At 38.8% G+C, this 20,445-nt stretch overlaps 1 protein-coding gene, 1 long non-coding RNA gene and 1 pseudogene across 2 annotated transcripts in view; all 3 read left to right on the top strand.

Moving 5' to 3' along the window:
• Nucleotides 1–3,197: 3,197 nt before the first annotated feature.
• Nucleotides 3,198–5,602, top strand: LOC130137989 (uncharacterized; annotated as a pseudogene).
• A 5,515-nt stretch (nt 5,603–11,117) lies between these two features.
• The window catches only part of LOC115679316 (uncharacterized), a 28,107-nt gene continuing 18,779 nt past the window's right edge, over nt 11,118–20,445 (top strand). The window contains exon 1 of the mRNA XM_056310794.1: nt 11,118–11,602. Coding sequence (XP_056166769.1) covers nt 11,188–11,602 — 415 coding nt within the window. The 5' untranslated portion in view covers nt 11,118–11,187. The remainder of the gene's footprint in view (nt 11,603–20,445) is intronic.
• On the top strand, nt 12,815–15,295 carry LOC115679318 (uncharacterized). Its single transcript, XR_004005488.2, has 2 exons — nt 12,815–14,015; nt 14,853–15,295. It is a non-coding gene; the product is annotated as an uncharacterized LOC115679318 (long non-coding RNA).

Here is a 20,445-nt window from a genome sequence, read left to right as displayed (position 1 = left end):
ACGTGTACATCGCGATCTTCAATTTCTGTTCAATTGCTTAGATGCTTGTGGACCGTGTGCTTTGTTGCTTTTGAGTTGTGACTGATTCTTGGATATCTGCATCAGTTCGTTCTTGGGTTCTAAACATGCCACCAAAATCGAATGAAACAGCACCCTTCAATTTACAAATTTAGTTTTATCTTCTTGTCTGGCGAAAGCCCGTTCGCTTTGCTGTCTTGGCACTCATTCCGACGATAGGTTTCGGTGCCTGCTAGTGGTGGAAATGAAGAACGAGTCCATGACATTGCGAAAGCTTCTGTTAGCTATTGACGGAACAAGCATCTGTTTCAAACAACCGAGGCCAATTCATGTCAAACTAATGGAGACTAGTCATCTTGTTAAATAGCAAATGGGCATTCCACATCCAGAACATGATTCTCACATGTGAGCTCGATAATGCTTTGGGACAACAGATTGCTAGCATTGCGGGAAAAATGGCATTTTGGTAATCCACATAAAGTATAACCCCCAGTCACCCTCCATCTTTCGTAAATGAATTGACATTAGATGCCGTTGCATATCATCTTACTTTCAGATGAATTCTCAGCTTTTGTCTTCGTCAAAGGGGGACAAAACCCCAATCCAATGGATTGAAATCCAACATAGATTTCAATACTTGGTACGCCAAATCATGATAAGAGCTATCGAGCCTGGGATCTGGCACCATAACCGCGAACCTACCAAATGTATAGGAATATATTAGCAAAGGGAGCAAGAGATAAATCCAAACAATCCAATGCTGCAATGTTTTGATATTAACAACAGGAACAGCATATTTGGTGCAAGAAAATTCCTCGTTAGAAATCAAAATGGTCAAGGGTCAGAGGAAGATCCACAAAGAGGGACCGACCGTTGATGATGGGTCATCGTCACTGTTTCTCGCTATGTCCTCAAATCAGAGGCACCGATAGAGAGAGAGGGAGAGAGAGAGAGAGCAGAGAGAGAGATTTCAGAGAGCAGAGAGGTTGAGAATGAGAATGAGGAGCTAGTTCGCAGGTGAGAGAGACACAGAGAGAGATGAGGAAGATGAAGAAGGAGGAGAAGAAGATGATAATTTTGAATGAAAGCGGGTCGGATCTTATATATATATAGATAAGGGTCGTCAAAGGATCCGTTGGCCTTCATCGCGTTCCTCGGAGGCGCGTGACTTTTCCCCAAATTTTGAAAAACCAAAAAACAATATACAGTTTAGTAAAATGAATTAAAAACTTATTGTTAATTTAGTAAGGAGACTCTTCACAACCGATAAAATTATCAATCAATTTTACTTTTCAAATCGACACTAAGAAATCCGAACAAAAAAAAAATCAGCACTGAAAAAAAGAAAACCGGGTGCATTTATTTTATGAAAAATTCAAGATCTAGAAAATATTTTCCAAAAAAATATTTATTATATCACTCATAAAAATGAATAAATGAAATGTATTTATTTATGCATATATTGTTGTTGATTATAAAAATATTTTTTATTGACTAATTTTTCTAAGTGATGTAACTAATCATTTCCGTAGTTAATTAATCTTAAACTATGGTTACGATTAGTTAATCATCACCATAGTTTAAGATTTCCAAATCTTAAACTTTCCGTAAAACAAACGCACCTTAATATTCTCTAATTATCGCCATAGTTAATTAATCAAGAAAAGTAATTGGTGATTTTCTACAAGTAAAAAAATACGATAATAGGGAATCTTAAAATGTAATGTAGAAATCAATATACATAAGATACTTGAGGCAAATTAACGTTCTCTTTTTTTACTTTAATGAACTGTAGATCTTAATAATCAAATTTCATAAAATATCATTTTATTCACGAAAAAAGACTATATGTATTATGCTTAGTGATTATTTACAAAAATATACTCACCACATGCTCGTGCACATTGCACGGATAAGAATTTTTTTTTCAAAAGATTAAAGTTCAATAAGAGAAATGTACTCAAAATTACTAAATACTATTACCACTTTTACTTTAATATAACTGAAATTATGCTGTCTTTTACACTAAGAGAAATGTACTCTAAAATTAACCGAATTGTGATGGAGCTATTGGCTAGATATAATGACTTTACCATCATGCGATGTTGACATAGTTACATATCATAAGAGTTTATACCAGTTAGTGATTTACACTATACTAACCACGCTACTTGTGCACGCTCCACAATTGACAAATTTTGAAAATCGATATTCTATAAGCAAAATTTACTCTGAAGTTATGTCTACATTTTTACTATTTGGCGCGTTTAATCAAGTGTCAATCTTCATCTTCTATCAAGGTTTGATTAATTTATTTCCAATTTTTAATTTTTTTAAAAGATATCATATATGTGTATATAACTTTGAATTTCTGCAAGTCGAAACATTTAGTCCTCGACGAAACATGTTAATTGGGCTTTATTATTTCTTAGTTTTGATTTTATTTCAATTCAATTTTTTTCTAGGGATTAAAATTAAATATTTTAGTACCTTATGAAATCGAGAATTTTTTTTTCATTTTGTTATTTAATAATGCAGCAGACCATTCAATTATGGAGTAGTAACCTAATTCCGAAGGAGAATTTATCGTAGGAGAAGCTCATGAGCCTCTTCAAAGCTCAGGAGAATTTATTTGCTATACACAAAAAAAATTGATGTTTACCATCCTGTCATAAGCACAAAGATTACATAAAGACACTATTTATTATGAGTAAAAATTAATTTCTTTCATTGTTTTTGCTAAGCCGATTAATTTCAGTCTAATGAAAGTTAGAAGCAAATTTTTTTTTCTTTCTTAAATCCAATTTATTGCTTTTCCAATCATTTTCGCTATTTTCGAGAGGTAAATTTACCATAAGATTTACGTTTTACATTTCATTTTCAATTACCATATTATTATATCGATTAAACTACACACATGGGGACATCCGTAATTTCACAAATTGTGAATTTGTGATAATTGGTTCTTCTCCAAAAAAATTGGGATATTGCCGAGGGCTATAATTGCAATTTTCATCGTGATACTAATTTTTCTTAATATAGAATTTTAACAATTTATTTCTTTTATAGAAACAGGGAAAAAATAAAAAGAAAAAAAAAACATAAAACGAGAGAGAGAGAGAGAGAGAGAGAGAGAGAGAGAGAGAGAGAGAGAGAGAGAGAGAGAGAGAGAGTCTCTCTGCATTTGCTTTTCTCTCTTCGTTCTTCGCTTCTTCTCAGCGAAGAAGAAGAAGAAGGGAAGAGGGAAGGACGGTTTCATCTCCTGTGCGGCCGAGGAGGTCCGCGAATCTGCCGATGCGTACATCCCGATCTTCGTTTCCATTCGGTTGTGGCGGTTTGATGAACTAGAGAGACTCTGTCTTACGATGCCTCGATTGCTTGGAGACTGTGTAGGCTATCCTAACGAGCACGCACTCTTGCTGTCCGGCTTGCCTGTTGTTTGGTCGTGTCGTCCGCTGTTTTCTGGGCAAAATGCACTCGGCATGTTCTCTCTTATGGAATCAACGTGCAGAGCATGATGGGGCGGGGCTAAGGGAGATGAGAGTAGCATCATCACCTGATGATTTGAGGATGATCTCTCGAGGGGACCTCCAAACTGCTTCTGGGTACAGCAAAGTGGCTGGTACATTCTTGTTTTGCCCTTCTGTGAACGTAAGATCACTCGTTTTTCTTACTGGGTCCTTAAAATTCACGTCATTGGTCTTCTTAGAGATGCAGAGTAGTAGGTCACTACTGCACCGTTGGCTTTTAGCATCTTCTTCTTCGTACATTCGCACGTTGAGGCTTACATTTCCTTGGTTTGTGGCTTGAAGTTGGAAATCACATTGTATCACACATCTTTCAACCTCTCTGCTTACAGACCCATTGAACATACAGAATAATTTCTGTTTTTTAAAGCTATGTGCTCTTTTTTTTTTCTTGGAACTGATATATGTCTGGTCAGTGGATCTTTTTGAGTCGGAAGAATTTGAGAGAGCAGTCAGGCTTAGTCACGGGCCTCATGGTGATGAAACTACGACAGCAGCTCGAGATGGACAGTTTATTATGGCCATCAGAGATCATATCTCTCCCGTTGAAGTAGCATTGCAAGAATTTCTTGGTGAGAGGGGGGGTGGTATGGGGAGACAGCCTGCATGGAACACTGTTGAAGGGTTTTATTTTGGAAAATTTTGATAAGAAGGAAGATATACTAGTGCTGCTTGCAGCAGTGGCTTAATGGATGAGAGCAAGAGCTCAACGGATGGAAAACCTAATGAGGATGTTTGCTGTGTGATAGATCTAGATCGCAAGAGATCAGGCAGATAAAACAGGTGGCAACAGATAGACACGGAGTTCACCCAGCATGGGGGATTGGAGAATTGCTATTGCTGATAATGAAGAGAGAGATAACCTAATTTCCACTGTGGTTGACAAACCTAAACAAAAGGGCCAAGAACTGTTTTTTTGGAAGAATAGGTGTGGAAAACGTAATCAGACGACTAGAATGTTCATTCAAGTTAGTTTTTCTCTAATTGACAGTGCGAACAACGTTGATAATCAGAATGAAAGGGCCTGTGGATGATTTTCTCAAAATTTTGTAATAAAGAAAAAATGGTTGGGCCTGGGTAATGCGTTTCTTCTTTTGGCGTGGGCTAGATGTAAAACTAATTGAATTTGATGTGTGTTTTGTTTATTTCGAGCATCGATGGCCTCCATGTTCTGCAGGTATTTGGACATTGTCATGTGCTTCAAAGACAACCTCATAGTCCACCAAGCTTGCGATTTAGTTGTTCAGTTCAATTTATGCTTGTGTATGTCATGGTTGGAACTTGGAAGGCTTTTGTTTCTTATGATTTTTTTTCTTCCTCTTTTGTTAATAATTATGTGCAAAGTTCAAAATAATGTTAAACTCAATAAGATGAATGTCGAGTTTCATTGCTTCCTTGGACTTCATTGTGAAGTCTTTTTTTTTTTTTCCAGAAGACAATTGATGTAGTCTTTTTCTCCTAAAACTCCTCATCAAGTTTTTGTTGGATTTGATTTCACCATATGTGTATAATCTGGATGTATGAAAAGTAATCTGGAAGCCTTTCTATTATTGGAATGGATTGTGTAAATTTTGGGCTTCTGTACTCGTCAATCATTGCCTCGTGCTAATTGTCCGGACATGGAATTCTATTTTTTGCATTCTGATGTTCTTGTTGGTTTAGGTTGTAACTTTGATCTGGAATACCAATTGGTTATTGGTTTTCATGTACTCTAGTTGGAGCTAGGTTTGAGTCTTCTTATTTTGTTCGTCTTAAGAAATAGTTTCGTGTATGAAACATAAGTTCTACTTTTGCTGCTATGTACGTAAATGGTTTTGAAGTCCAAATGAATCTAGAGGTTCTACTTCCGCCTGAGTTCGAGCTACTTTTATAAATTCGAAACGGTCAATGTTTTTAGAAGCGTGAGTAGTCTTCATACTTCCTAGTACTATATGAACCGAAGTAAATTCCAATAGCTCAATTTTGTAAGCATTAGCTGATGAAGGATGTTTTTTTTTTATCTTGTGCAGTGCCGTTTGTGTTCTCTACGTCATAAAGCAAGTTCTTTAAACCTTAAGATCCACAGTATGTTATTGCTATGTGAATGGCTTTGTTTTTTCGTTCCCCTTTTTTTACTATTAGACCATGACCTTAGAACATGGAGCTCCTATCACTAGACATCGTAGATCAGTTCTTCTCTAATTAATGGGCTAACGTACGGTCCTTACCAAATCTTCCCTTCTGAATTATCTATAGTGCTTTATATCATGCATATGATATTAATATTTCATTGTCGCAAGGACATATTGATCGGTGTGTTTGACTGTAATTATTTGTCAAGATTCTAGGGACATCCATATACAGTTTAAATCATGTCTGATTTCCATATTGGAGATGCTCAATTAGCTCATGTTCACAATTGCATTATGCCACTTCATCACACTAGCAAATGCAAACAGCCTTGTGTTTGGACACCCGTTTTATTTTTATCCTACCGACTTCCTGAGAGGGATGTTATTTCTGCCATGTGCTTAATCTTCAGTTGTGAGTGGGTTATTTACCCAAAATGGCTTCCCAAAACAGTCCTGCATACATATTAATGCCAGTTATTCGAATTAAATGAAGTAACAAGGTCAGATTTTTACATTTCATGCGTACAAGGGGAGAGAGTGTGAGAGAGATAGATTCAGATCAGAAAAATATGCATTGCTTTTCCGATTTGTGCACGACATTAATGGGGCTGAGCGATCTCAAATGATCACATTCACGAATAGTGAAATCTATCTATTTTCATACTTTAATTTACAATCCAATCCACTATAGATACCAACCCAAATTGGTGTAATCTCCCGTCTGAATATTAACTTGCACCTCCAAAACAACTTTTTTTTAGACACAGGAACAACTTAGAGAGAGGGAGGGAGAGGGGCCAAATCTCTGCATTTGCCTTGTCTCTCTTCCTTCTTCGCTTCTTCTCAGTGAAGAAGAAGAGAAGAGGGAAGAGGAAAGCTTCAGCTGGAGCTTGAAGCAATTGTGGTTGCGAATGGCGGCGGAAAGACGATTTCTTCTCCTCTGTGGCCAAGGAGGTCTGCGAATCTGCCAATGTGTACACTGCGATTTTCATTTCTATTCAATTGGTTGCCTAATTCATATCAAGACGTTGTGGAGGTTTGATGAACTAGAGGGATTCTGTCTTACAATTCTTCGATTGTTGAATCAGCATACTTTGGGGGCATATAGCTTGGTGCTTAGATGCTTCGGGTGCCTAGCTTGTAGACTGTGTGCTTTGTTGCTTTTGAGTTGTGACTGATTCTTGAATATCTGCATAAGTTCATTCTTGGGTTCTAAATATGCCATCAAAATCGATGAAACAGCACTTCAATTTGAATTTTTATTTAATTTCTTGTCCAGCGAAAGCTAGTTTGCTTTATTGTCTCGGCACTCAATCCGACGGTTTCGATCCTGCTAGTGGTGAAAATGAAGAATGAGTTCATGACATTGCGAAGCTTCTATTAGCTATTTACAGTTTGCATGGCAATTGCTGTCTTTCACTGCCCGATTGTATGTGTATTCACTAACAAATGCTTTGGTGTGGCCTTTTTTTCTTTTTTTTTTGGTCAGAAAGTGAAATACTTCATTAAACTAGTCAAAAGTGATAGGGCCCGAGAAAGGGGCTTCAGTACATAAAAGATCCCAAAGGGCCGGGGGAGGAGATAAAACCCAATATGAAGTAAATAGTTTTTCCTATGAGCTTTAGTATGCCAATTTGCCACTAAATTAGCCTCTCTAAAGCAATGGGCTACTTGAATATTTGAAAATGAAAGTAACATATCTTTGCACTTCATGATAAGGGCGTGAGCCTCCCACGTGAACTGATCTGGACTCCTTAAAGCGTTGACATTAATTGGATTGTTTTACATGTATTTTTATGCTTTTGCTGGTTCCTATATGTAAGCAGAAGTTATTTTGGGATTTCAGTTACTAAAACCTAGCATGAGTAGCAACGGAGTTGAAGTTGAATTTGAAAGCGTTGAAGTTTACTAAAAGTGTATAGTCCAGCTTCATGTGCGGATACTTTTCTTCACTTACCATAATGTTAGCTATAAAAACATTTAAAGTCTATCTTAATAATGTCATCGTCACTGCCTAGGCAATGGGTAGGCTTTCTTAACGAGCATGCACTTGCTGTCCGGCTTGCCTGTTGTTTTGTCATGTCCACTATTTCTGGGCAAATGCAGTTGGCATGTTCTCTTATGGTTTATTTGGTTTGCCAGGATGGAATCAACGTGCAGAGCATGGGATAGGGAGATGAGAGAAGCATTATCACCTGATGATTTGAATGATCTCTCTAGAGACCTCCAAACTGCTTTTGGTACAACAAAGTGGCAGGTATTTCCTTGTTTTTCCACTCTGAACGTAAGATTACCCGATTTTTTTACCTTAGATTCTTCTGTCAAAAGTTATCAATCGCGGTGGGTCCTTAAAATTCATATCATTGGTCTTCTTAGAGATGTAGAATAGGTCACTACTACACCATTGGCTTTTAGCATCTTCTACTTCGTAGATTCGCCTTACGCTTCCTTGGTTTGTGGCTTGAAGTTGGAGATCACATTGTATCACACATCTTTCAACCTCTGCTTACAGACCGGTTGAACATACATAATAATTTTTTTGAAGCTATGTGCTGTTTTTTTTCCTTGGAACTGATATATGTCTTCCTATTGGATCTTTTTAAGTTGGAAGAATTTGAGAGAGCAGTCAGGCTTATGAAATATGCTAGCACTAGGCTCTTTGGATGCACAAAACTTGACAATAAATTTCTTTACATTCAGATGGAAGGTAATGAAACAATCTAATCATAAGCAAAACTTATGTGCTTTTCGCGCACCCTCAATCTCGATTGAATCGCCATCTCTTATTGAACTTATATGCATTGCATGATCCTACACCATCGACTTGCTCTTGGAGGCGGGTGCAATCACATAGTAGAGAACATCACATTGCCCTAGGAATGCTTATCATGCCACAGATTGGGTGGCGAAGGCCCGTGCACTAATTCCCTAGATCCGAAATGGCTGTATGAACCTCCCTGTTTCCTTTGGTGTCACGTGATAATCCATTTAAAATTATCAATTATAGTGATGTGAAGGGAAAAAGAGATCATAAAGGAAATGTTTATATCAATTAAGCCAGAGCCAATTCCTCTCATCCCCCAAAACCAAGACCGAGAGAGAGAGAGAGGGTGCCGCGTGTATGGGGGGTTTGTCATGGTCACTATTCCATTTCTTTTGAGAGGGAGAAATTTGGGGAGAATGCACATAACAGACCAATGGCGATGACATTCACCTCACCAACATCGCCTCCACTCCTAACCCCTCGTGATGAGCCAATCAGCCACACATGTCCCGCCCCTTTCCCTCCTTATTCTATTAAATAAATCCATCGTAAAAAGGATCGTTCCCGAGTGGACCGAGTTCGAGTAGACTCGATCCATCGGAGTCGTTATATCATATGAGATGTACGTTAGACCTCACAAAATCAATGGACCGAACTTGCATGAACTCGATGTGCCATCGAATTCCTCGCTACAAGACCAGCGTGCAATAACAAACTTTACGCAGAGCGTGTGGCGAAAAATTGAAACTTTACCGAATTCACGTCGATATAGTTATTTTTGGACCGTTGATCGCATTCTTGTAATCTGGATTTCGATTAGTATAGAATTCTATCGTTTGGTTGCTTAACAAATATACTCGGGGCACACTGTATGAAGTCCTTTACAAATTTGTGGTCGTGCCATTGGAAATAAATGAAATTGTTATATGACATGTGTGACATAAGGCCAAAGTGGGGGGTAACGTGTTTAGATATAAGAGGGAATTTTTTGGAGACTTTTTTTTTAATTATTTTTGCTTTATTCTCTCTGTTTTTGACTAATTAATTTTCCCGTATCAACCGGATTTCACCATCGCACAGGGTCCTTCCTCCATAGCAGCAGCAGCAAGTTGTACAAATCTTCCACGTGATAGAATACCGGGAAAAATTTGCATTAGACTAATGCATCTATCCCTTTGAAAAGACAATGGGCGAGAGGAACAGGAGAGAAGAAGCCGCCCCCACCCAAAGACCTGATGTTGGGGAAAAGGGCAAAAGGACACTATAAGTGCCATAACTTATGTACGGCGCTCACTTTGGTGCCATAACTTTTTTTCGGATCACTTTGGTGCCAAGTCGGAGGAAAAATGATCACTTAAGTGTCATAACTTTTTTTTGGATCACTTCAGTGCTAAAATTTTTGAAAAACGATCACTTAAGTGCTAAATTTTTTGAAAAACGATCATTTAAGTGTTAAAATTTTTGAAAAATGATCACTTAAGTGCCAATCTCCGGCGAGACTCCGGCGAGCCACGTTAGCTTCAGATTTTAATAAAAAAAATGCCACGTCAGATTTCCGGCGAAAAATTGTGTACGGCACCGGAGTTGGCACTTAAGTGATCGTTTTTCAAAAATTTTAGCACTTAAGTGATCGTTTTTCAAAAATGTTAGCACTAAAGTGATCCAAAAAAAAGTTATGGCACTAAAGTGAGCGCCGTACACAAGTTATGGCACTTGTAGTGTTCTTTTGCCTGGGGAAAAGTGGGGATCTACAGCAATCAGCAGATCGAAACTCGAAACCTGAAATCTACCTTGTCACAGATTTTAAAATAGGTTCTAGGGTCTAACATGTTCTTTTTTTATTTCATTTTTAGTTAAACAAAACGAAAATGAACACAATAATACTAAACAAACTTGTTATTTACGAAAAAGAATACAAAAGACTAGTTTTTATGGTTCAAATAAATACAATCAAAATGAGAAGTCATTAAGTGAATCGATACTAGGGGTGAGCGGTTCCATCTTCCGTACATGTTCCACCTGGAACCTAGAACCTATCTATGAGAATAGGGTCCTCATTTTTTGGAACCTGAAACCTACTCTATCACAGGTTCCAAAGTCAATTATAGGGTCTACCTAGGTTATATCTATATTATTAATTGAATAATTGCAGTGAATTATCACATTTAATGACTACCACTTACTGCTATGATTCATTAATCACAATTTATATTCAGACACACGAAAAATATGAAACATTAATAAGTCATAAAATGAAAACTCAGATTAGTGGTTCCAGAATCTAACACCATGAAATACTGTAGGATCACACAAAAATATAGACTAAGAAAAAACACAAAAAACTTGTTTAGGTTCCAGGTTCTACGTAGGTGGAACCTGGAACCTATCTGTCAAAACAGATTCCCTAATTTTTGAAATCTGAAATTCATCCTGCATACCTTAAAATCTGGAATCTATAAATTCTCACATGTCAGGTTCTCAGATTTCATATTCTACCCTGAAATCATACTCATCCTGAGGGGGGGGGGGGGGAACCGTGCGTCGACGTAGTTTTTTGGGAAGTGAAGGTCTTAGGGACGAGGGGACGAGAAGGGGAGGTTTGCGATAAAGCATCGCTGCTTCTCCCCACCTTCCTTTACCCCCCCAAAAACCTATAAATATGATAATTAAGTATTTCCCTTCCTCAGACGGAAAACCCAACTCTGCTTAATCGTCTCCTTCTTCTACACCACCCAGAGATCTTGACACTCAACACACGACGGCAGAAATGGAGTCGTCTTGCTCGTCTCTGGACGCCGTGGCCTCCCTCCTGAGCATCTTCGCCTCCCTCCTGACCATTGGTGGCTTCGGCCTGAGGTTCCTGCACGAGAGAGGTCTTCACCCTCACGCTCATGATCTTGCTTCGGAACTACCTGGGCGGCGGGGAGTCGCCGGCGGCGGCGCCGGGCGAGCTGAGGGAGGCGGTGGAGAAGGCCAAGATGACGCCGGCGGACATGAGCGAGGTGATGCTGAACCAGAACCGGTGGAACAAGGAGAGGGCGGTGGGGGAGCTGCTGGAGGTGCTGAAGGCGAGGGCGGAGAGGAACGAGAAGTACGGAGGAGGGCCGAGGGAGGAGTGCGAGCTGAATGGGGTGGCGGTGGAGGAGGGGGAGGAGGAGATGGTGATTTTTGCCTCGTGATTCGTGAGTGAAATTTGGATTGAAAAAAACAATCCCATCAGCATTTCTTCTGTACGTGTTCACTAGATTGAGTTCTTTATACTGATTTTACTCTATAGGAGTTCTCTTCTTGGATCTCTGTGGGACAGATTTTGATTAGGAGCTACAGAATTGCCATTCTCACACTTCATAGTGGATAAAGTAGCAAATAGCAGCTGAGCTTCTGTATTATTCGGTTCCTTAGTAAAAAAGAAAAAAATGGTTGGGCCAGTGTAATGCATTTCTTCTTTTGGCGTGGGCTAGATGTAAAACTAATTGAATTTGACGTGTGTTTTTTTTTATTTTGAGCATCGATGGCCTCCATGTTCAGCAGGTATTTGGACATTGTCATGTGGTTCAAAGACAACCTCATAGTCCACCAAGCTTGCGATTTAGTTGTTCAGTTCAATTTATGCTTGTGTTTGTCATGGTTGGAACTTGTAAGGCTTTTGTTTCTTATGATTTTTTTTCTTCCTCTTCTGGTAATAATTACGTGCAAAGTTCAAAACAATGTTAAACTCAATAAGATGAATGTCGCGTTTCATTGCTTCCTTGGACTTCATTGTGAATCCTTTTTTTTTCCAGAAGACAATTGATGTAGCCTTTTTCTCCTAAAACCCCTTATCAAGTTTTAGTTGGATTTGATTTTATATATATAATCTGGATGTATGAAAAGTAATCTGGAAGCCTTTCTATTATTGGAATGAATTGTGTAAATTTTGGGCTTATGTACTCGTCAATTATTGCCTCATGCTAAGTAGCACCGACACGCGATACGACACGCGACATGTCATTTCTAAAAAAATAGAGAATTCTAACACGATGAGATACGTTGTATATTAAATATATATTTTTATATATACATGATAAATTATTATTTTTAAATTTGATTCAATTAAGTAAATAAATAATAATAAAAACCTAGAATGAATTTACCCTAAAAAATTATACACATAAATTTTCAAAAAATAATTATATATAAATAAATATATTAGTTAAGAAACTAAAAGTAAATAATCAAATTTGAAAAAAAAGAAAGTACAAGATCAAAAAAAAAAAAAAAGCAGCCCATTGTTGGAAGCCCAGCCCACCTTCACTTTGTCAAAACCCTAATAACATCTTCTTCCCTATCCCTCCCCTCCCTCCGTCTCCTCCTCTCTCCAGCTTCCTCCTCCGCGCGACCCGCAGTTCGAGGCAAAGGAGGTGACGGCGTGAAGTGCGTCGTCCTCGGCGCGAGAGATCAGGTTTGTTTTTATCTAATTGACAGTGCGAACTATGTTGAAAATCAGAACGCACGGGCCTGTGCATTATTTTCTCAAAAATTTTAAAATAAAGAAAAAATGGTTGGGCCAGTGCAATGCATTTCTTCTTTTGGCATGGGCGAGATGTAGAACTAATTGACTTTGATGCGTGTTTTATTTATTTTGAGCATTGATGGCCTCCACGTTCTGCAGGTATTTGGACATTGTCATGGGCTTTAAAGACAACCTCATAATCCACAAAGCTTGCGATTTAGTTGTTCAGTTCAATTTGTGCTTGCTTTTAATGCTCACGATATTTTGATTAGCAAGAGGTTTCCTTTTACCAAACATAAATCTAAAATATCGTGTATGTCATGGTTGGAACATGGAAGGCTTTTGTTTCTTATGATTTATATTCTTCATCTTCTGGTAATTATTATGCGCAAAGTTCACCACAACGGTAACCTCAATAAGATGAATGTGGCGTTTCATTGCTTCCTTGGACGTCATTGGGAAGTCTTCTTTTTCCATAAGACAATTGATGCTGTCCTTTTCTTTTAAAACTCCTCATCAAGTTTTATTGATTCCCTATATATATATAATCTGGATGTATGAAAAGTAATCCGGAAGCCTTTCTGTTTTTGGAATGGTTTGTGGAATTTGGGCTTCTGTACTCATCAGTTCGTTGCCTCATGTGCTAGTTGTCTGGAGTTGAAATTCTATTTTTCTACTCCGATGTGTTCGATTTGGTTTAGGTTTTAACTTTTATCTGGAACCCTTCTTGATGTTGGATTTCGTGTACTTTATTTGGAGCTAGGTTTAAGTCTTGTTATTATGTTCATCTTAAGATATAGTTTCATGTATGAAACATACATTCTACTTTTGCTGCAATGTAAGAAAATAGTTTTTAAGTCCAAATGAATCCAAAGGTTCTACTTCTACCTGAGATCGAGCTACTTTTTTTAAACTCGAAAAGGTCGTTGTTTTTATAAGCATCAGTAGTCTTCCTACCTCCTGGTACTATGTGATAGTCAAAGTAAACATTTCAATTTTGTAAACATTAGCTGATGAAGGATGTCTTTTTTATCTTGTGCAGTGCCATTTGTGTTCTGTACGGCCTAAAGCAACTGCTTTAAACCTTAAGATCCACGTTAAAGGTATGTTATTGCTATGTCAATGGCCTTTGTTTTTTCCTTTCCCTTTTTTTACCATTAGCAATATGACCTTAGAACATGGAGCTCCTAGTCCTAGACATCTTAGACAGTTGAGAAAAAGGTTGCTGCATCTGTTTTTCTCCAATTAATGTGCTAACATATGGTCCTCACCAGATCTTCCCCTTGGAATTGGCTATAGTGCTTTATATCATGCTTATGGATATTAATATTTCATTGTTGCTCCTTACCAAAAAAAAAATATTTCATTGTTGCAAAGACATGTGGATCAGCTTGTTTGACTGTAATTATTCGTTAAGATTCAAGGGACATCCATAGGCATTTAAAATCATGTTCAATTTCCATATTATTGATGCTCATTTACATCATATTCACAATTGCACTATGCCATTTCATCACACTGGCAAATGCAAACGGCCTTGTGTTTGGACATCCGTTAGGGTTTTTATTCTTATCTTACCTACTTCATGAATGAGAGAGAGAGAGAGAGAGAGAGAGAGAGAGAGAGAGAGAGAGAGAGAGAGAGAGATTATTTCTCTCACATGCTTAATCTACAGCCGTCAGTGGGTTATTTATCCAAAATGGCTTTCCAAAACAGTCCTACATACATCCCAATGCCAGTTATTTGAATTAAATGAAGTAACAAGGTCAATCTCTCTCTCACATGCTTAATCTACAGCCGTTAGTGGGTTATTTATCCAAAATGGCTTTCCATAACAGTCCTACATACATCTCAATGCCAGTTATTTGAATTAAATGAAGTAACAAGGTCAGATTTTACATTTCATGTGTATGTTAGTATGTTCATCTGTTAATCTGCAGGTGTTGGATCTATTCTTAAGAAGATTGAAAGATGGATGAATGATTTTTTTTTGTCTATCTGCTAATCTTAGGAGGATCTGAAGTAGACCGAGAAAACTACCTAAAAGTCTTCGGAGTGTCAGTGGTTCGTATGGCAAGCCTGGCAATGCTTTAGTCTTTAAAAAAGCTTCATGCTGCTTCACATATTAAGTGGCATGCAATACAGTTGTATCCTTGCAGTCATTTTATACAAGCTTGTAGAAGTAGTGGATACGTGGTAGCATAGTCCTGTCTCAATAAGAGGATTGACTCTGGAACTCAAACTATGTAGACGAATAGAGACGTAGGTTCATGGCTTGTTAGGGGAGAAATTGGGTGCTTTATTGTACTATTCTCACTTGTGAAGAGTTTCGGAAAATCGAATTGCAGCCTAAAGCTAATTGTGTTAACTCTTTTTTCTTCAATCCAAGCTACTGGATTTTGCAATGTGCCTTTTTTGCACTGCAGAACTGATTATTGTATACACACAAGGCTGGGTTTGAAGGTAACGGAGGAATGTTCATTGAAACAGAGATAAAGCACTATAGCTAACGGAGGCCACGATGCTCAGGAGGGAGGACACGGAGTCCAGAGATGTGCAAGACGACTCCATTTCTGTCAAGATCTCTGGGTGATGTAGAAGGAGGAAACGATGACGCCCGGTCGGGTTTGGGTTTTTTTTTTCTGAGGATTATTTATAAGAGGGTAAAGACAAGTTAAAGCAAAATAATGTCAAAGCTTGTCTTTACCCTCTTATAAATAATCGACCACCCCTCAGGAAAAAAAAACCCAAACCCGACCGTGCGTCATCGTCTCCTCCTTCTACACTACCCAGAGATCTTGACAGAAATGGAGTCGTCTTGCACATCTCTGAACTTTGTGTCCTCCCTCCTGAGCATCGTGGCCTCCCTCCTGACCATTATTGCCTTCTTCCCGAGGATCCTGCACGTGAGAGGTCTTGACACTCACGCTCAAGATCCTGCTCCGGGACTACCTGGGCAGCGGGGAAGCGGCGGCGGGCGAGCTCAGGGAGGCAGTGGAGAAGGCCAAGATGACGCCGGCGGACATAAGCGAGGTGCTGATCAAGAACCCGAGGAACAAGGAGAGGGCGGTGGGGAAGCTGCTGGAGGCGCTGAGGGCGAGGGCGGAGAGGAACGAGAAGTACGGAGGAGGGATGAGGGAGGAGTGTGAGCTGAACGGGCTGGCGGTGGAGGAGGAGGAGGACATGGTGTTTTTTGCGTCGTGAATTGTGAGGGCAATTTGGAAAGTACGGAGGGCTGAGGGAGGAGAGCGAGCTGAACGGGGTGGCGGTGGAGGAGGAGCAGGAGGAGGAGATGGTGATTTTTGCCTCGTGATTTGCAAGGGGAAATTTATTTTTTTTGAAAAAAAATAAATTTCCCCTCGCAAATCGGAAAGTTCCAATTTTTAAAAGCTCCGAATTCGCGTCTCACTATGGGAAAAGAGAAAATGTTGGGTCGAAGGTCTTATTATGGAATTAAAGCGCGCATGACTGAGCAAAATTATAAATGGAGCTCGTACGACATATTGAGCAATGCCGTTGGTTTGTGGTCTTAGGAAGCGAACTCAACTTTCCTTTACCTAAATTGCATATTTTCTTTTCTTTATAACTATTCCTTTCCTCGACCGGCTGTTTCCCTAAATTTTGTGGAATAACATGATAACTCATATTAAATTATTAATTAATTTTCCGTAAGAAAAAAAGAAAGAAAACAAATCATCGAATCGACCTCAGTCACTAAGCGCGAGCTCGTATTGGATCCCCTCCTAGGGCTTGGAATTTGCAGCATCCAGAGAAGATGGCCATGTTCGGAAGCTAATTCGACGGCTTAACTTTGTTCAATTTCATTAGAGTGCCTACATATTATGATGACTTTGTTCAATATCATATTAAATTATTAATTTGCCATTTGGATTAGTTCATTTTTTCGTCATCTATAAGAATCTTAGCGAAGAAAAATGAACTAATATTGAAATTATTGTTGAAAGCAGCAAGAAGAGCAGGAAAGAATACCTTGTAACCATGGCTAATCCAAATGATGAGGAACATGCTTCAATTCTTAACCGTGGCTCGTGAGTGGACTTATCCACATTCCATAAACACAGCATGACAAACAGATATAGAATCAGAAAACTACAGAAAAGAAACCCAAAAAAATTCTAAGTTGCCAAGTGTAGAAACACAGAAAATTTCCAGAGAGTATGGCAAGATTACAAATTAAGAATGTTCACCATGCAAAATTAATGCATTGGAACACTAGCAAAATGTGGAGAAACAATATAACAATTACACAATGTTTATCCCCAGGCTTACATTCCATTGGTCCTTCAAACCGAACTATGGGCAAATTCTAATTAACATTTCATGTGCACACTTTACCCCCTGAAGTATCTACTAGACAACAAGCCATTCTATTACCTCATTATGTTGGTATTTAACTAGCAGATAAAGGGGGAAAGAGAGAGAATTGAATCTATTGAAGGTGAAGCACAACAGTAGCTACTTCTTCATGTCTCTGCAGGAAAATTTTCAATATTAGCTAGCTCATCCTATCCATGTCACCACAAGATAGATGCAAACTAACTATGCTAACAGAACATAGGTTCAATATACAATGATTTCTAGTGAAAACAAGAGCTTAGGATGACAAGGATTTACAAAATGCAACTGCAAATGATTTAGGGGGCAGAATGCCAGCAAATCTTGAATTTAATGCAATTTTATCAAACTTTATACAAAGGATGAAGCTATATTTAGGGAATAAAGAAGCAGTTGTTCTGAGAACAAAGAAAAAAACAAATAGTTGTTGAAAGTAACACCATTCCAATTCTTCCATATCTAAATAATTGCTTCCAGTATCACAACAGACATAAAATTCTTCCAGATGTTCCACATCTAGATGTAAAAGACCGTGCAAGAAATGTCTGGATCCACATGTTGCAACTATATAAATTAACCTGAACACTTCCTTGTCGATGCACCAAAACTTGAAAATTAAAAGAAAGATTTATTTGCTTACCCATGCTTACAGATTTCAATCTTCTGAGCGGGCCTCTATGTTATTTGCTTAATGGCTACCGAAGTTGTTTGATTCCTCACGTGAAAGTGAAAAGAAGGCCATTGTTATTGACAATTCCTTGTGCCGGTCTTGTGAGATCAGCTCTGCTCAAACACGGCAGTTGACTTGGAAAGAGGACGGGAAGACTAGAACAAGAGACTTCTGAGAAGAGCCAGGTCGAGACAGAGACACCCAAGGGAGCAATGTCATCCATCACTTTACCTCTTTGATGATGATTGGTCGGTGAATTGTGAAGACCTGCAGTTAGTGTACTTGCACAAATCTTGCCCCGATTGACTAGTTATTGCAAGAGTTGACTCCTACTTTCGTATATCTCCTCAAGTTGGATCCTTTAAAAGAGGATAATGAAAAAAAAATGAAAACCCAGAAACTTTAATCCCCTGTCATGCTTATTAAAATCAAAACTAAATAAGCTAGATTAGGAAAATAAGTTCAAGAAAAAAAAATCGGTGGGTCTTTGCAGGATGCCCAGGACGGAGTTAATGATGCCAAGGAGAGCGGCCACGATGCCCAGAATGGAAGCCACTTCTGCAAGGCTCGGAGACATTTCTATTTTGTGGCTTTCTGCGTGATTCAAAGTTGAGATTTTTCTGGAGATCTCTCTCTTGGGTGTAGAAGAAGGAGACGATGGATCAGAGTGTGGAGTGGGAGGGTGAGGGTGAGGGTGAAATGGGGATTTGGTTTTTTTTGGGGGGAAGTGAGTTTTCCTGAGGAAGGGACAAATGGGTCGATTTATAGGGGGGGGGAGGGGGGGGGGAGATCCGTCTTTGAATTTTAATGACCCTTTCATTTTGGATTAAACGGATTATGTCAGATGACTAGTCATCTAATTTTCAAGTTTTGGTGCATCGACAAGGAACTGTTGTCGATTCAAGTTAATGGACCAAACTGAAGTGGCTGCCGTCTATGGTGTTTGAAATGCTAGACTAGTAGATTTCTGCAATTGATACATCAGTATGCTGACTGCTGTGTGGAGAGAAGTGCAACTAAATTGGGTGTTGTTTTCATGTGTGGTCCTCACTTAATCTGCACCTTTGGTGCATGTTTCATTCGCTTTCTTCTTTTTCTTTCTGTCTGTCCTGCATCCCTGCACACTCGAAGTACATGATCTGTGAGTTTAGAGATGCATACTTGTGTGATCTCCCACTGTAATTAACCAAATTGTGATTTTCGTGAAACATTGCAGCTTGTGTTTTCCTCGTCTGCTACTGTAAAATGGTCGGCCAAAGGAGGTCCCCTGTACAGAGGAGTTCCCTGTTTGTGCGGTGAATCCATATGGACGAACCAAGGTTAGTGAAAGATATTCTTTCATCTTAATAGTACTATCATGCAACGGGACACTAACGAAAAGACGGATAAATTAGCTGGTTAGTAAGGCTTTTTAGTGGTTTATTGCACTGTAAGTGAAGAACTTAAACATGCTTTTGAGTTTAGCATTGTAAATATTCTAGAATCTTGAAGAGAGAGGGAGAGAGAAAAGACTCAAAGGCTACATCCTTAATAAATGACTTGATGAAAGGGTACATAGATGACTCCATTTAGAGTGCATAAGAGAACCTCAAGAATCCTATTTACCTTCTTTATGACCACCTACTAACTATTGAGTAATATTTTTATCATTCCTGGCTTACATATGATAGGTGCAACTTTTGTCCAAAGTCTATGACCAAAGCGCCGTGTAAGCCGACCCTTTAACTAGATTATCGATATAAATGCCAAAGTTGATTTAAGATGACGACAATTGTGCAAGCTACACCTTCCACGACAAACTGATTGTAACCCATATCAACTCCGGATTTGACAAAAGTGTGAAGAGACAAATCGAGATCGGAAAGTTGATACCATTCTTTTCCTTGAATTGCAAATATATAATCATTCAAGAACTAACTTCGTGAATTGTGGCAAACTGAATTCCATCACCTTACGACGCTCGACTTTGATCACTCGATGAAGGTGTGATGGACTTCGGTGCTCACAGCAACCTAAAATCTTGACGGCGACTCCACTCGTCAATGACACTCACAATCGAAGATGAGTCTCACAGTGGATAACTTCCATAGTAGGCTTGTTGAGATTTCGGAGGACCAAAAGTTTATGAAGTTTCTGAAGATAAAGTGTTGTAGATTGGAGCACTAACAGCCTCCAGAAAGCCTTTTTTTTGTTATGTTTTTCTTTTTTGGGAATTTAAAAGTACAGAAAACAAGTGAAAAAGAAATGCAAGACTAAAAGCATCAATCGAACGAGAACAGTAGCTTGATTTTGACGGTGAAGCTGAACCAGTGACCACAATTGAGAAGGATGCATGGCGGAATGAACCCAGAGAACAGAGTGGATCAACTTATGGAAGACTTTACAAGCACAAGGATGGCGGCGACAATATTGATGAGGCCGACCACAACTCTCCCTGACGACAACGGAGAGACGAGTGACTCACGAGGTAGCGTTGCTCTTCGAGATTACCTAGCAGATCTGCCACC

Source organism: Syzygium oleosum, unplaced genomic scaffold (assembly GCF_021117445.2).
Source record: "Syzygium oleosum isolate NSW1041296 unplaced genomic scaffold, Sole_v2.1 Sole_v2.04, whole genome shotgun sequence".
Lineage (NCBI taxonomy): Eukaryota > Viridiplantae > Streptophyta > Magnoliopsida > Myrtales > Myrtaceae > Syzygium > Syzygium oleosum.
The sequence above is the reverse complement of the archived record's forward strand: the minus strand, read 5'-3'. Positions and strand labels throughout refer to the sequence as shown.